This window comes from Martes martes (genome assembly GCF_963455335.1).
Source record: "Martes martes genome assembly, chromosome: 4".
Lineage (NCBI taxonomy): Eukaryota > Metazoa > Chordata > Mammalia > Carnivora > Mustelidae > Martes > Martes martes.
The window spans coordinates 63502450-63520552 of record NC_137891.1 but is presented as its reverse complement, the minus strand read 5'-3'; the positions used below and the strand labels follow the sequence as shown (position 1 = coordinate 63520552).

Genomic DNA, 18103 nt, shown 5'->3' with positions numbered 1-18103 from the left:
GGCAACCTGACCCCTTTCCCTGCCTTATTTCTAATCATAATACTAATCACCCATCAATATGTTATATAATTTGTGTATTTTTTTTTATTCGTTCTCTTCTCCCTACCACCATAATGTAAATTCCCTGACAACAGAGATTTTTTTGTCTGTTTTGTTCACTTCTATATTCCAAATGTCTAAAAAAGTGACTGGCACGTATCAGGTGACCAGTAAATATTTATTGAGTGAATGCATATTTTAGAATAATGTTATGACTGTTACTTGTGTTGTATTTATGAACATCAATTTCAAAAGCAGTTATTTATAAACTTTCTTTTGTGTTCCTTAAGTATTATATTATTGCTTTTCTCAGAGCTGACATCTTAAGACATGGGAGAAGGGAAGGATAGAGGAAAGATTTAGGTACCAGATGGGAGCAGTTCCACTCTTGATAAAAATGGCTCATAGTTTTTAGCAACAGCTATTAAAGCTACTGTTCATATAAAGACTTAGTATACATAGCAAGTCCTGAGATCCTTTCAAAGATTCCAACTGCCATTCTTTTAACTAAAATATTTCTAATTAGAGTTTTAAAAATTAATAGACTATTATTTTTTTATTTTTTGAAAGATTTTATTTATTTATTTGAATGAGAGAGAGAGAGAGAGCACAAGCTTGTGTGTGGGGAGGGATACTCAGGGAGAAGCTGACTCCCAGCTAAGCAGGGAGCTTGAGGCAGCCTGATGCCAGGACCCTGAGATTATGACCTGAGCCGAAGGCAGATGCTCAACTGACAGAGCCATGCAGGTGCCCTGATCGACTACTATTTTAAAGTAATAGATTTTATTTTATTAATAGAGTAAAAAAGTTCCTGAATTCTTAGAGTGTTTACAGGTTTTTAGAAAATTTTAATGACAAGTACAGAGAGTTCCCATATATTCTTTCTTCATATTAAATTTGAAGTTTACTTTTAAGTGTCTTTGAATCTTATTCCATAGCTATATTAGCATATGTACAGAATGGACCACATATTGTTGCAGTTTGTCTTAGCAGAACACTGAAATTAACCCTGTGTCTCTCAGTAAGACACCGATTAAATAAACTTTGTACACCCAGTGGAATATTATAAAGATGATTTTTTTCTGTGTGCTGATATGAAAATATCTAAAGGATATGCTATTAAATGAAAGAGTGAGGTATGTAAAATATGTTACTTTTATGTGAGAGGGAGGAATAAGAACATATGTTGTTCTTGAACACATTTTTATAAATAATACTGAAAGAGCTCAGTAATGGTGTACTAGATAATTTGGACCAAGCATTCAAATAAGGAAACCTGGAATAATTGGTCAAAATATAGAAAACATATTTTGAGAGCCTCAAAACGCTAACAAATTAATGAAAGATAACTGGGCCAAGATCAAGGAGAAGATGAAAATGCAGGGTGGTAAGCCATGTGGTTTGGGGTTACTTTTGCCCTGAGAGCCTGGGTCCTTTCTAAGAGACCACTAAGAGTTGACCAGGAAACCCCAACAGAAACCACTGTACAACTGAGGCACCTGTGTGCAGTTCAGTCTGCCAGCAGTGACATCACTAAAGCTCTAGGCCATTCTAGTCCCTTGTACACAGTTAGAGAACTAGTGGATCATCTGATGTTCCCACAGCGGCAGCAGCAAAGCTGTAGGCTGACCTAGTCCTCTACAAGTTGACTCATCAGCAGGCAGTTCCATTCACCTGCAGTCCTATTCACCTGTATTCTACCGAATGACATAAGAACAAGGGTTGGAGGCTTCTTGCCTACCCCCGACCATGATCACCTGTGACAAAAGTGCCTTTAAGGGAGACTTGGGATCCTCATAGGAGATTATGAAATTTTTATGTGGCCCAAGACCAAGGAGAACCATTTTGTGATGGCAGGCTTATGCCCAGGCAGCTGACTCACCAATCCTGATCCCAGCTATAGCCCTACAAATAGCTAGGTACCCTCTGAGTATTCACAACAACCCCATGTGGCCTTAATCCTGTCAACAGTACCATACACCAAGGAACCCAGGAAGAGTTATGCCTACCTATACATGGGGTACTAGGCATATAGACCTCAGTCTTGGCTGTAGATGCTGACGTGGCCCATAAACCAGCTGCAGCTTCTCTCTGATGTGGTCTGGGAGCTCCTGGAGATAAGCCTATTAAATTGGGTCAGACTGTAGATTTTAAAAGGGCTCTGTAACTGGGCTCCAGTCCATTTCACCTGTATGCTGTGAACAGTCTCCTGGCACAGGGACCCAGCAGGAACTACTTCTGTCTGTGCCCTCCAAGATCCTGAAAAGGCCCTATATTTGGCTCCATCCTCTTCAATATCCCATCAGTCCAGTTGGCGCAGGGATCAGGCAGGACTCTCTAATATTTATGTTTCAGGAGATCCTGAAATGGTCCTATACTTAACTCCAATCCCTCCAGCTGTGGTCAGGAAGCAATCAAGCAGGTCCTGGGACCTGACAGGAGACATATCTATCTGTGCCTTCAGAATTGGATATGCAGACCTTAGTCTTAACTGTGGAACCTGAAGCAGACCTGGAGCTTGGTTCTTGTCCCTCACAGCCATGATCCAGGGCCACCCTTCTACCTATGGACTCATCCAGTGACCGAGCGGGAGCTCTGCTGTGAATCTGGTAGGACACAGCCATCTGCACACCTGGTAATAGATCCACTATCTGAAAACCCAACTGAGGAAACTAATCCAGACCTTTTCCACAGCACCATCCTGCTGAGAAAGGTACAGCAGGCAGTCTCATTTCACCCAGAGACCAGACAAGATCCTTGTCCAACTAAGCCCCTGAGAACAAGCCCACCAACATGGACCCCACTACAGTCCCAGAGACAGCTTTAAGCCAGCTGTAACCCTTAAATTCTGGAAGTATACCTATAAGTCCAGGGAACTGACAGGAGAAGGTCTTTACCTGCCCACACCAGTCTTTAAAGACGGAAGAGGTGTTTGTGTTTTCAGATACACAGACACAAATACAAGGCTATGTGAATCATGAAGAATTGGGCAGGTATGACAAAACCAAAGAAAACCAACAAAGCTTCAATAACCTACCCCAGTGAAATGGAGATATATGATTTGCCTAAAAATTTCAAAATAATCATCTTAAACTCAAGGAAATATAAGAGAACACACACAAACAACTAAAAAAAAATCAGGAAAATAATGCATGAACAATACAAGCAGTTTAATAAAAAGGAACCATAAAAAAGAACCAGACAGACATCCTGAAGATGAAAAATGTAATGACAGAATTGAAAACAAAAAGAAGAAAGAATGAAAAGGTGTTAAGAAAGCCTACATATGTTATAGGACACCAAAAATTGAATAAATATTCACATGGAGAAAAGGGAAGAAAGCTTATTATTAAGCAATAATAGTGAAAACTTCCCAAATCAAGGGAGAGGTAAGGACACTCAGGCACAGGAAGCTCAAAGGACCCTAAGCAAAATCATTCCAGCAAGATTACTCTGAGACATATTATAATCAAAATGTTAAAAGTCAAACACAAAAGAACTTTGAAGGCTCAGGAGATAAATGACTCATCACATACAAGTGAACACCCATAAGGCTATCAGCAAATTTTTCTACAGAAATTTTGCAGGCCAAGAGAGAAAGAATGATGTATTTGAAGTATCTGAAGTGCTGAAAGGGAAAAGGGGAAAAAACAAAACAAAACAAAACAAAACAAAACATAACAAACACCATTAAAGAATACTATGCCTGACAAAACTATCCTTTAGAATCCTTTAGAAATGGGGAGATAAAGACATTTCCAGACAACAGCTAAGGGAGTTCATCACTACTAGACCAATGTTAGAAGAAATGTTAACAGGAGTTCCTCAAGCTGAAATGAAAGGATGCTAAGTAACAACATGAAAAATAAAAGTATAAAACTCATTGGTAAAAATAAATATATAGTCAAATCCGGAATACCCTAAAACTTTAACGGTGGTGTGAAAATCAGTTTTATCTCTAGCATTATTGTTAAAAACAATATTAAAAATAACTATAGTATAATTATTTGTAAGTGGGCACAGTATAAAAAGGTGTAAAGTGTGACATCAGTAACATAAAATGTGGCAGAGGTGAAGTTAAAAGTGTAGACTTTATCTTAAGCATAGAGTTTTTTAATGCAATAAAGGTTGCTTGTTGTCAGCTTAACATAGATTGTTATATTTATCTATAGAGAAAAGAATTAAAGTGTATTGCTAGTAAAATAAATCACAAAGGAAAATGAGAGAAGGAAAGAATAAAGGATCAACAAAAAGAAAACAATTAAAAAATGATAATAATAATTCCTTACCTATCTGTAATTACTTCACATTTAAATGAACTAAATACTCCAATCAAAAGACACAGAGTGCCTGAATGGATTAAAAACAAGATCCAACAATATGCTTCCTACCAAAGAATCACTTTAGTTTTAGGAACACATATAGCCTGAAAGTGAAGGAATGATAATTGACTACATTAAGAAAGTAGAGAAATCTCAAACAACTAACTTTAAAATACTACAAGAGTTAAGGGTAAAAAAAGAACAACTAAACTCAAAGTTAGCAGAGGAAATAAAAAAGATTAGAGCAGAAATAAAATAAATAGAGACTAGAAAGACAACAGGAAAAAATCAATGAAACTCAGAGCTGTTTTTTTGTTGTTGTTGTTTTTTGTTTTGTTTTGTTTTGTTTTTTTAAGGTAAACACAATTGTCAAATCTTTAGCTAGATTAACCAAGGGGGAAAAAAGAGAGAGGACTCAATAAAAGAATTATAAGTGAAAGAGATGCTGGTGATTTTTAGCAAATATTTAAAGAATTAATGCCTGTCCTTCTCAAACTCTTCCAAAAAACTGAAGAGGAGGGAACACTCCCAAACTCATTTTATGAGGCTAGCATTACCCTGATACCAAAGCCAGATAAGGACACTATAAGAAAAGAAAATTACAAGCCAATATCCTTGGTCAATATAGGTGCAAAAATTATCAACAAGTACTAGCAAGTTCAATTCAACAGTACATTGAATAGATTATAAGCCATGATCAAGTTGGATTTTTCCGAGTCGTTAAGAATGGTTTAACATATGCAGATCAATAAAAATCATTCTGTGAATGAAGGAAAAAATCCCATGATCCTCCCAACAGAGGCAGGAAAAGCATTTGGCAAAATTCAACACTCTTTCATGATAAAAACTTTCAACAAATTGGGTATAGAAGGAACATAAAATAAAGGTCATATATGACAAGTCCACAGGTAACATTATACTCAAGCTAAATGCTTTTTAGCTTGTGTGCTAAAGACAAGTGTGCCTACTCTCATCACTTTTGTTCAACACAGTACCGAAAGTCCTAGCTAGAAGAGTTAGTCAAGAAAAAGAAAGAAAATGCATCCAAATAAGAAAGAAAGAAGGAAAATTTTCTCTATTTGCAGTTGACATGGTGTTATATATAGAAAATTCTAAAGACTCCACTAAAAAACTTTTAGAATTAATAAATGAATTCAGTAAAGTTCCAGGATACAAATTAATATACAAAAATCAGTTGCATTCCTATACACTAACAATGAACTATCTGAAAAATGAATAAAGAAAACAAAACAATCTTCTTTACAATATATCAAAAGTAAAATGTATAGGAATAATTTAATCAATTGGGTGAAGGATTTGTACACTGAAAACTATAAGATTTCAATGAAAATTGAAGAAGACAAATAAATAGAAATATATCCCATGTTCATGGAATAGAATAATTAATATTTTTTAAATGTCTACACTGCTCAAAGCCTCAATAGATTCAGTATGGTTCCTATCAAAATTCCAATGTCATTTTTCACAGATATAGAAAAAAATACAATTTGTATAAAACCATAAGAAACCCCAAATAGATAAAGCAATATTGAGTAAGAAGAATGAAGCTGTAGGTATCACAATTCCTGATTTCATATTTTATACTACAGAGCTATAGAAATCAAAACAGTATGGTAATGGCATGAAAACAGACCCATAAATCAATGGAATAGATTAGAGAGCACAGAAATAAACTCATGCATATATGGTTAACAATATTTGAAAAAGGGAATCAAGAATACTCGGTGGAGAAATGATAGTCTTTTCAATAAAGTTTTGGGAAAACTGGTTATTCACATGGAGAAGAATAAAATTGCATCCTTGTCTTCCACCACTCATAAAAATTTAGCTTGAAATGGATTAAAAATTTAATTGTAAGGTTTGAAGTTGTAAAAGTCCTAGAAGAAAACTTAAGGGGAAACTCCTGAACATTGGTCTTGGCAGCAATTTTTATACATAAAGCCAAAAGCACAAGCAATAAAAGCAAAAATAAAAAAGTCGAGTATACTTTAAAAAGCTCTGCACAGCAAAACAAATAATCAACAAAATGAAAAGGCAAGCTATGGAATGGGAAAAATGTTTGCAAATCATATAACTGAGAAAGAGTTAATATCCAAAATATATGGAGCTCATACAACTCAATAGCAAAAAAAAAAAAAAAAAGATTAAAATGGAGAGATGACCTGAACAGACATCTTTACAAAAAAAGATATACAAATGGAAAAAGGGTACATGAAAAGATGTTCAGTGTTACTAATCATCAGGGAAATGCAAATGAAAACCACAATGAAATATTACCTCACACCTGCTAGAATGGCTGTTGTCAAAACACAAGAGCGATAATAAATGTTGATGAGAATGTGAAGAAAGGGGAGCCCTTTTACACTGTCGGTGGGAAGTCAACTGGTACAGCCACTATGCAATTAAAACAACAGTAACATATCATTATAAAACTACAAGAATGATTAAAATTACTCATTGCTGGTGTGAAAGTAAAATTGAATACTCTAAAAATGGCTTAGCAGTTCCTTTTAAAACTAAGAATGGCCTTAGCGTTACAACCCAGCAAATGCATTCTTAGGCATTTATCCCAGAAAGATGAAAATGTGTGTTCACACAAAAGAGCACGCATGCATGTTCTAGTAACGTTATTCATAATACTTAAAACCTGAAACAAACCAAATGCCCTTCAATGATTACTGATAGTTTTTAATGAATGGTTAAACACATTATAGTACATCCATATCATGGAATAACATTCAGAAATAAAAATTAATAAACTTGCTTATTGTGCATATCAATACAACTTTAATGGATCTTGAGGAAATTATGCTGAATGTAAAGGTCAATTTCAAAAGAAGATACATTGCATAATCCCTGTTATATGATAACATTGTGAAATAACATAATAGTAGAAATGGAGAATAGAATAGTGGTTGCCAGTGCTGAGGTATGGAGCAGGGGAGTGGATGGGTCTGACTCTAGGGTGATAGCAAGAGGGAGTCTTGTGATAATGGTGCAGTTAAGTATCTACACATGTATAAGATTGTGTAGAGCTACACACACACTGCTTGTGAACTGGTGAATATAAATAAATTCTACAAATTGTACTAATGTCAATTTCCTAGTTTTGATATTATGCTAACAGTTTTGCATGAGGCAAGCTGGGTGAAGGGTACATGAGTCTTTTTGTACATATCTTTGCAACTTCCTGTGAATTTATAGTTGTTTCAAAATAAAAAAGTTTCTTTAAAAGTGGTAAATAAATAAAAAGTAATAAGGAGAAAATCTTTAAAACATCCTTAGAAAAATTCAGATTTTTTTTAAAAGAAATGTGGCTGAATTCTCAAAAATAATAATGGAAACAAAAGAAAACAGGAAGAAAGTAATCCCAAAACATGGTAAGATAGAGTGAAAATACCTTCAGGTCTAAAAAAAAAAAACAAACAAAAAAAACAACCGATTGCTGTATAAAACAAAACACAGAATTTGTCACTACTAAAATAAAAGGTATCCCATATGCTGCTGAGTATGATCCCAGATGGATGGTAGGAGATGAAGGAAGAAATAGAGCAGTAAGAATAGTAAATATGTAGCATACATAGAAATGTATGCTAATGCCAGGTGTGATAAGTGGAATCAAAGTATTCTAAGTTCCTTGCAAAATCTGAGACGAGGGAAAAGGACCAATGAATACTTAATGTACATAAGTCAGTATTAATTTTTAATCTCTGAATAACCACTAAAAGAATATTAGAAGTGTGTATGACTTCCACACTAACAGAGGGAAAAGTAGAATAAATTTCAGTTAATGTAAAGAAGCAGGAAAATGAACAGTTTTGACAAAATAAATAGAAAAGTTGTTGATACAAGATAGGAAGAATTTTTCCACAAGTTATCAGAATTTACTGTATGGCTATAGTCATTAAGATATTGTAACAATGGTGTAAGATTGGCAAATAGATTAATGAAAGAGAACATAGATTCTAGAAACAGGCCCGTGTGTCTATGGCCACTTGATTTTATGACTTCATGGTGCATGCAATCAGAATAAATACTTATTATGTAGCAGTGTTCGCCTATCAATAATTTAATCTGCAAAGACATTTCTGTATTGGAGGAAAGATTAGTAGGCATTAGATAAATATTATATCACTTGTCATCATTCAGTAGTTCTACTGGTTAGATTTACCTATTATTTGGCTATATTACTAAAACCAGGGAAGATTCAGTGTCTATGACTTAGTTTTAGATTTAGAAACATTAATTTTAATTGTGGTAATTTCATTATTCCTAATTTTTGTTATAAAACAACTTAATTTTTGCTTTCCCTAGATTGTCTAGATTATATTCCATAATATGCAACAGGGCTAATTAGATGCCTTTTCTCATTATAAATGAGGATTATAATCCTAATTTTATATTAGAATATATTTGAAAAGGGCCAAGAGCCTTTCAGAATAGGAGTGCAAATTTTCTTTTCCCTAGGCCTGTATTGTTGCAAGTGGGTGTGTGACTGTGATGGTTTTCATTGATGGGTTGTTGGTGAGGGGCAGGTAACCAGAAGTAAGCAAGGATTTGACAAGCACATACTAGTTGGGTTGTGCATCTTGTATGCAAGCCTACAGTGAATGATTAAATCTAGATAAAATACTTGACACTTGTGTGTATTGGGTTCAATAAATAACATATTCTAATTATTGCTATTCATTTTGCTCCGTTTTCTTTTGAGATCAGTGTTCCAATGAAATCCTCAGTTTTGACTGGGAATGAGGGAAGTGAGTTTAGGGCAGACATGGGCATGGTTCTGAGATGGAGGAAGGTTGAACAACCAGCAGATAATTTGAGTTCTTTGAATAGAGGACAGAGAAACATCCAAACAGATGTCTGTCCCCTTCTCACATGTGCATGGAAACCTGGAGAGAAAAGAAAGCATGGGTTTTGGTGTGGGTAGAAACCAAGTGGAATTCGATCAACGGGGAATGGTGACATCAGTTTAAATTAATGCTTTTTCAGGGGTGCCTGGGTGGCTCAGTAGGTTAAGCATCTGATTCCTAGTTTTAACTCAGGTCATGATCTCATGGTCCTTAGATCGAGCACCATGTGGGTCTCTCTGCTCAGCATGGAGTCAGCTTGTGAGTCTTTCTTTCCCTCTCCCTCCCCCTCTCCTGCTCTCTCTCTCTCAAATAAATAAATAAATAAATCTTAAAAAAAATGTTTCAGAAAAGGGTGTTTCTGGGACAACTGAATTTTAAGTAGACTTCTCTCATATATTTGTTGATAACCTAATGTCCATTACCTGCCTATTTAGGATATATAGTTGGGTGGTGGGGGTAGGGTGGGCATTCAGAAGGTTGAGATTTCAAATGCAAATTTTTTTTTTTTTTAAAGATTTTATTTATTCATTTGACAGACAGAGATCACAAGTAGGCAGAGAAGCGGGCAGAGAGAGGAGGAAGCAGGCTCCCTGCTGAGCAGAGAGCCTGATGTGGGGCTCGATCCCAGGACCCTGGGATCATGACCTGAGCTGAAGGCAGAGGCTTTAACCCACTGAGCCACCCAGGCGCCCCTCAAATGCAAATTTTTAAGAGACCTAATTAAAAACAGAAAATTGAAACATGTGCAGATTTAGAATTAATTCAGTGATTCAATTTTAATACAGTTTTGAACTAAAATAACATTCTACAGATGATAATGTGCCATATGCAATTAGTTTTTAAGGTAAATATAGGTGTTGAGTAAAAAAATACACCTGATTGACACCACCTGCATTATTGAACGTAATTGTCCTACATGTTTATTACTTAACAAAAAGACTAGAAAGTCCTGAGATTTTAGAACTGGCTTTAATTTTGTTTCTTGATAACTTTCTCCTGAGGTTAAAAGGAACAAAAGTTATTACTTACCTCTTAAGGTAATGAAGTACAAAGTAACTTACTCCCAATGAAGTAATTAGGGGGCAGAATGCTATGCTGTCTGTATGCTGTGGGACCAAGAACAAGGGTTCTTAACCTGGAAAGTTGGAGAGTCAGGGTCACCCTATTGGTGAGTAAATACCAGGAATGTTATGTAAAATTTGGTGTTTGTGTGTATACTTGTGATTTTTCTGTTTGTTTTTTTAACTAAGGAGTCCCTTAGCTTTCATTAAATGAAAATACCTTTTATTAAAATAATTTCTACTGTTGACTGATTACTCATTCCAGTTTTGATAATGACTCTATGATGAGCTATGTCCTCACTCATGATTTTGCTTTTATGTAGTGGACATTAAAATGTATTTTGAGACACTCATCATTGTTATTTAATTAGTATCCATTCTCCAGCTCATTAATTGTTGTAATGTTACATATAGTACTTGGCTGTCTATTATTAGATATAATAGCCCCAAATTCCATTAGTGCTTACGTGTTGTATTATACAAATCTGGATTCAGTAATTACTTAATAACCCTTTAAATTGTTTTTCAAAAATTTTTAAAAGGATGTTATCTTCATATGTGTATTTTTAAAATTAATATATTTGAATTGGTACCAGTAACAAAATTATAATTAACAAGGAAACAGATATTAATGCAGGGGACTATTTCAATATATAGTATGTTCATGAAGATAAAGACTGTAGTTGATAATAAACTATATTAAGAGAACATCTAATAGTTTTATAACCAGAAAAATAAAGCCAAAAAAAAGATGCAGCATGCATATATAACATAAAAATGCATGCTATAAAATGTGATAAAAATGGTAATGATAGTAGTAGTAATAATAAACATATACACATATCAAATATTATTATGTAAATATATAAAAGTACTAGTAAATGTGAAAATATAAGCTAGAACTTCTTTCGGGTGGATCATTATGGATTCAGTCAGGAAAACAAACTACTCTATGTATCTGGGTCATAATAGAGTTTAAAACAAACCAGTTTCTATGATGGTAAGTTAGAAGGTAGGGCACAGAAGCCAGGGAAATGCTGCTGAATGTTGTGGGGCTGTCACCAAAGGCAGGAGGAGCTGACCCTGAAGGTCTGTGCCTGGAGCACAGAATGAGTGGCTCTCAGATGCTTGTCTGGAAGCTGATGCCCTTCTCCAGTACCTTTGGAGAGCTCCTCCCACAGCTATGCCGATCTGCATTGGTTTTCACAGATCTGCTGGGAAACTGCAGCGAATTTCTCATCGGCCCTCACATCTACATGCAGTTAACTCTGTGGAGAATATCTTCTGCCTCTCTCTGCTCTTTCCAAGTCTCTGAATTCCTCACACTAGGAAACTCTAACCCAGATCACACAAAGGAAGTTTTGGGAAACAGTTCCCAGCCTTAGGAGGAAATGTAGACAACTTATTACAGTAGGCCACATATATCCCAAGGACCTTATGCTTTGCAATCATTTTATTTAATTCTCCTGGCAACTCTGTGGTGTAGGTATCATTCAAGTTTAGTAGATGGATGTATTGAATATTAAAGTGATTGTCTTGACCAAAGTCTTAGAGCTAGTAAATGGAAGATGATTTTAAAAAGTGTCACTCTGATTTCAAAGCTTTGGTGTCTAATCACTACCTTGTCCTGGTGTCTTCTGTTGCATTCCGTTTACATTAGTAATAATATTATTATTAGTTAAGTATGAATTAAATCCTCCATTGGTGACAGTTGTTAATATATTTTGTTTGCGACTTTAATGCCCTAAATCTAACTAAGCTTGTTAAGTGTAAATCGATCACATTAAAATTAATACCTGCATTTTATCAGTCCCCAAGTCCTTAGCCTTAAATTTCCACCAGTGTTTTTTGTTCCAGGGCAGGAGTGCTATTATCACTCCCATCGTTTCAATTTTTATGTGCCCACAGCCAACATCTCCCAGAGATCCTTGGTTAAAGGAAGACTTGAATGTTACTGAAGCAGCAGATGAGGAGGGCGCTCCCACACTATAGGCCTGATTCCTGGCTGAGAAGGGGGCAGTTAAGGCCATTGGTAGAAGAGGCCCAGGCGCGTCCTCTCCAAATCTTGCCCGAGCTCAGGGCAGCCACTGAGCTGCTGGCCTGAGCTTTGGGGAGGGCTTTTGTCATTGAGCTGGAAGGCGGGGTACGGTGCCTGGTCCTCAGAGCTGGGGAACAACTCCACACGGTGGTTCCAGCATCCCCTTTGGGTCTGAGGCTGGAGTCTTGCGTGGTAAGTTGGGAGGAGCAGAAGGAGTGGGTGTATGGCAACGCGCAGGACTCCAGAGGCACAGGGAAACCCTGATGCACGTCATCTAGCTCCGGGGCCACAGGATTAGGGGGTGTTTTCAGGGTGTGTGCTGGTCCCGGGACTCAGGGGATGTCTACATCCAGGGACAGTTTTCCGCGGAGTCCAATGAACGGCGTCGATGGCTCTCCTTCAGCGCAATTACGGAGGTAACTGCAACCCGGGTCAGTAAAGGCGTCATTGCCCAAGGACTCTACTCTCTAGGTGCTCTGGCGCTGTTAGGGCTCCCAGGCAGGCAGGTGGGTACCCCCAAGACTCCGGCCGGTCGGGGATCGCCCGCTAGCGCGTGCGCCTCGGTTTGCGCCTGCGCGGGGCCGCGGTCGCGGCAGAGCGGGAAGGCGGGAGCGTGCGCTGAGTCCCACCGCGGTCGGCTCTCGCCGCGGTCTCTGCCAGCCGACGCGCAGCACAGCCCACAGGTGGCCAGTGTAGTGTGAACGGCCAGGCGCACTGTCTCCATCTTGGTCAAGTTCTAGCACCCAGGGAATTTCACTCACATCTCTTGCTCTGATGGAAAGGACCGTAGATAAGCCTCCTCTCGCTCCCCGGAAGTTCAGCCTCCTTACCTGACACCGGTTGCCTTTTTGGAGTACTTTTTGCCTTATGTGAAGGATCCCTGTGAAACTTTTCTGCATGGGGTTTCTGTCGCCAACCGACATTCTAGCAACACGATTCTTTCTCGTTTCCCCAATCTATCTGTCCTTCAGTGTGTCTCTGCGAATATAAATCTTTGTGGGGCGGAATCGTGGTGGTGGAAATCATCCTTTTTATTGCCAGGAGCATCTTTGCAAATCTAGGATTTAAATTTTCCCATCTGGGAAAGAGGTTTCTGTTCAGTTCAAGTCCTCAAAATTATTCACGTCCTAATGCTAGTGGATATACGGATTGGAAGTCAGGATAATTCCTCTTATAAAGACAATAATCTGAAGCTAGATTGTTGTCCAATCAAGGTACCCAACATACCCTATAGCAAACGTTAACTATTTTCATTTTATTTATGATTGAATTTGTCCTCTGTCATGAATATATATTCATTAATGGAATGTAAGGATATCCAAAATTAGTAACTAGACTAATGATATTTTTAAAATTTACCAGTGATTACTTGGTTTATTATGACTGTATGACCCATCATCTAAAGACAATATAGGGACACTTCAGTTTATTTTAAAAGAAAGAAAATACCCACAGAAACTTTCCATTTAATTTGACAGGTAAAAAGAAGTGCACCAGATCTTTGGAGGTTTCAGAATAGAAATTGCTATGGCTTTAAGCCCTTGTTATCTGAACTGATTTTGCTTTATCTGAGTGCCCAGGCCTTTTGTGACAAGAGTAATCTAGTTGGTTCTTCTATTTCTTTTTCTTTTCTTCTTTTCTTTTTGATAGTGTACAATGAATTTAAATAGAATATAATACATCTTTTCTACAGAAGCAAATCCAAAATGTTTAAATTGCATTCCACTGATGTATAACTGGGGTTTGATTAAACCCTTCATTGCTTTAACTGCAGCATAGGAATGACATTTTTTAGTTATAACTAATAGTTGAAATCTTAAAAAACAGAAATCAAAAAGACCCGTGCCAACTGGTTGTTTGCTTACCTCTTTTTCAGAATATTAAAAACAAGCACATTCATCCAATAAATATTTTGCCACATAGTGTTTTGGGGGTAGAAATCCTTTGCTCTTTTCAGTTACAACTCGGTGTTCAGTCTGCACATTTGAGATACCTTGAATTATTTTATCCATGTCTCTAAGATCACCTTGGAATCTTGTCATCTACAAAGTCCACTTAGCCTCTACTCAGATAAATCCATGTGTTTCTAGACTGTTAGAAATGTCAGCAAATATATCTGAGGTACGACAGCAGTTTCTTTCTTTTTTTTTTTTTTTAAGATTTTATTTATTTGACAGACAGAGATCACTAGCAGGCAGAGAGATAGGCAGAGAGAGAGGAGGAAGCAGGCTCCCCGCTGAGCAGAGAGCCCGATGCAGGGCTCGATCCCAGAACCCTGGGATCATGACCTGAGCCGAAGGCAGAGGCTTTAACCTACTGAGCCACCTAGGCGCCCAGACAGCAGTTTCTTATATAGGAATATTGAAGAGTGTTTTTTGCTGGGCTAAGAAATCTATGAATGCTTTAATTTTTTATTAGGAGATTAAGGGATTTTAATTACTAATATTTACCTGGGATCTGTAAACCAAGAATGAATGAATGTATTTCATTACTATCTATGAGCTATAAAGATTTCCAGGCCCTTGGGTGAGAGTTGAGATCAAACCAGGTCAGCCTATGTTCTTAGTGCTGTAGTAGAGGACGAGCAGAGGCACATACAAAAAGATGAGCAAATATTTAATGAGATGATTCTGAGAGTATGGTACTCTGAAGAAATGTTATGATGTTATGAAGAAAATAAGAAAATGAAGTGATAAAGACTTACAAAGATTCATTAGGGTAAACCTCTCTTAAGAAGGTATCATTAGAGACAAATGATGACAAGCCAGCAATCTGAACATCTGAGAGAGGAGCATTCAAGGCAGAAGAAATACGCCACCAACAAAAAAAGACAATGGGATGGGGGAATTTCCAATATTCCTTTTGTTAGCACTCCTAATAATCTGATTTTTCTGACCCACTCAAGACCATTGCCTCTCACAGAATCTAAACTTAAAATGATTATTGGCAGTCTAAAATTCTGGGCTAAAGCTAGCAAGGTGAAATGTGATTGATATGAATGTACAATGGTACATAAAATTTCACAAACTTAGTTACACAGCACAGAATGATAACCACCTGTCTTGACAGCTGTTCATATGAGAACAATCTGGGGATTCTAATTGACCACAAATTGGAGCTTGCTCTTTGCTGTTCCTGGCTGGAAAAAAACAACGTATAGATATTACCCTCAGGCAGCTTTCCGCCCAATTTAAGGCATCATTATAGCTGTCCAAAAATGGAACAGGCTGCTACAGCAGGTTGGGAAATCTTCATTGTTTAACTCATTAAAAAAAAGAAGAAGAAGAAGAAGAAGAAGAAGAATGAATGAATGAATGAATGAATACCCAGCAGGGCTTTTGGAAAAAGTAAATTCTGTATTGTTTGGAGACTAGTTTAAGTTTAGTTTAACTTTTTGGTTTCTGTGAGTCTGTGGCTTATTAGTTGTTTCTTTTATGCCCATAAACTTTTCTTCATTTTGGGATAGGTGTGTATGGTTAAGAAGAAAAAAGGACATTGATATGTAAGGTATATGGTGAAGTTTACCAAAAGTTTAGTTTGTAATGGCATTTCTCAAAAATAGTAATCTGGAGTTTAAAATTCTTGGACTATAGTTTTAAAAGAATTTAGAAGTAGTTCTAGTATTTCTTTGGCCAAGTAGAATAATAAAAATAGATATAAGTAAATATAGCTTGGTTTTGCCTGTGTTAGCTGTATAACATAGTTTATGTTTCTGCACTTCACTTTCCTCACAAGGAGGACAGTAACTTATACTTGCCTTAAAAGATTGTTATTAAGATTTAATTATTTGCTGTATGTAAAGCAATTAGAGCAGTGCCTGGCATTAGCAAATGCTATGTAATTGTTCACTATTATTATTAAAAATAAATGTATGCTCTATTCTGCCTTCAGGAATTAATGACCAAATTAATAACTGAAACGCCTGACCAGCCAATCCCATTTCTCATTGACCATCTTCAGTCTAAACAAGGAAACCGTGGGCAACTTCAAAGAACTTTATCTGGATCTGCAGCTCTCTGGGCAGAAAGTGAAACATCAGGTAAGTGAAAAATATTTCATAGTTGATTTTTTATATATTTAATGTAAAAATGTACAAAAGTCTTTCTGATTATAATAAAATAAATCTGGATGTTATCAAGGGTATCATGTATTCATTTGCAGCTTCACTCATATGCTAAAATTTCATTCATGTGTGAAATTTAAGAGAAAAAGCTAATGAACAAATAAAGAAAAGAAAAAAATGACAAAGAAGACTTAAATACAGAGAACACACTGGTGGTTATCAAAAGGGAGGAAAAAGGGTGGGGGAATTGGGGTAAAATAGACAAAAGAGATCAAAAGCATACTTAGCTTGGTGAGCACTGAGTAATACATAGAATTGTTGAGTCATTATAATGATGTACACCTGAAATTAATAATAACACTATATGTGAATTACACTTCAAAAAAGAAAAAATTCCAATTTGTCATAAAATACTCTTGATTATGAATGTATTATTATATATTATGCTATGTATTATGCTTTAAAATATGGGAATCTGTGTGTGTTCAATTTTAAGATTCAGATTTACATGAAAAGATTTCATTTGGTGTGAATTCAAATTAATTATTCTAAGGTTATTTCTTTTCTTTTCATGAAGAATTTGAATTAAATGCTCATAGCTTATCTATAGAAAGAAAGGTAAAAATTTTTAAAAAATTACCTTTCACTTTTCCCAAACTGATGATGATTCTCTATTTCCTGTGGTGCCTATTTTTATCTTATGTAGTAAGTTTAACTTTAGGAAGATGTGTTTACTCTGGGCATTGGGGAACCAACCTTACTAAGTCTGCAATAGCCTCATCTCCCCAGTAAGCACTGGTTAAGATAATTGGGTAGACCCGATGTCAGTCTTTACTTGTGAATTGTGTGTCTGACAGCTTTTTTGTTCTGTATACTGATTTGTTGGTTTGGCACTTACTTCTAAAACTGATCTCCTGTGCCTGTTTTGTCAATAGCCATCTCCTTGCCTAATTCCCCTGGGAATCTGACTGACAGGACTCCAGATGTGTTCCTGACATCTGCACTTTTCTTATCCTCCTCATGCTTTATGAGATCCCCTGAAAGGATTTTGGTCTTCTTTGGCTATATTCTTATATTAGTACCTTCTTGAGACCGTGTCTTAAAGCCACAGCAAAGTGGGTAGGGAATAGGGTATCCTCTGAAAGAATGTAGAGCTCTCTGCTGGCAGTTATCCATATAGAAGATGCCTGCATTATACAGGAAGCTAGGATACAAACTTTTGGCATAGAAAAGAGAGAACGCTTACAGTTTCCTGGCTTCACTTTCTTGGGTTTAGATTCTAAGTAGCATGGGTATATAAGCATGAACCCTGGTTTGTAGGTGCAAAGATGGCACCCATCATGTAAAGGCAGACCATATGGAGTCTGTGAGCCCAGTGAAGTTCATATGAGCCCATATTTATAATCTATAATATCTGTAGAGATAGTAGTATGTTCAACTCTGCAGTTCCCATGTTTAATATCTCATACTTTCCATGGGTCAGAAGTCTGTAACTAACACAAAAGATCCTCTGTCAGATCTCACAAGGGTGAAAATCAAGGTATTGGCTGGGTTGCATTCTCATCTGGAGGCTGGAATAAGAAAGAACCTGCTTCCAAACTCATTCAGGTTGTTGGCAACATTAATTTTCTTGCAGCGGTATGACTAAGGTTCCTGCTTTTGTGCTGAATTTTAGGCTGGGGCTTCTGTCAACTCCAAGAAGC

The 18103-nt window shown here is 36.7% G+C and overlaps 1 protein-coding gene across 1 annotated transcript in view; it reads left to right on the top strand.

The window, feature by feature from the left end:
• Nucleotides 1–18103, top strand: part of LOC308341016 (uncharacterized protein C8orf34) — a gene marked incomplete at both ends in the record, with an annotated part of 367987 nt that overhangs the window by 61067 nt on the left and 288817 nt on the right. Inside the window, one exon of the mRNA XM_080800601.1 lies at nt 16229–16376. Coding sequence (XP_080656727.1) covers nt 16229–16376 — 148 coding nt within the window. The remainder of the gene's footprint in view (nt 1–16228; nt 16377–18103) is intronic.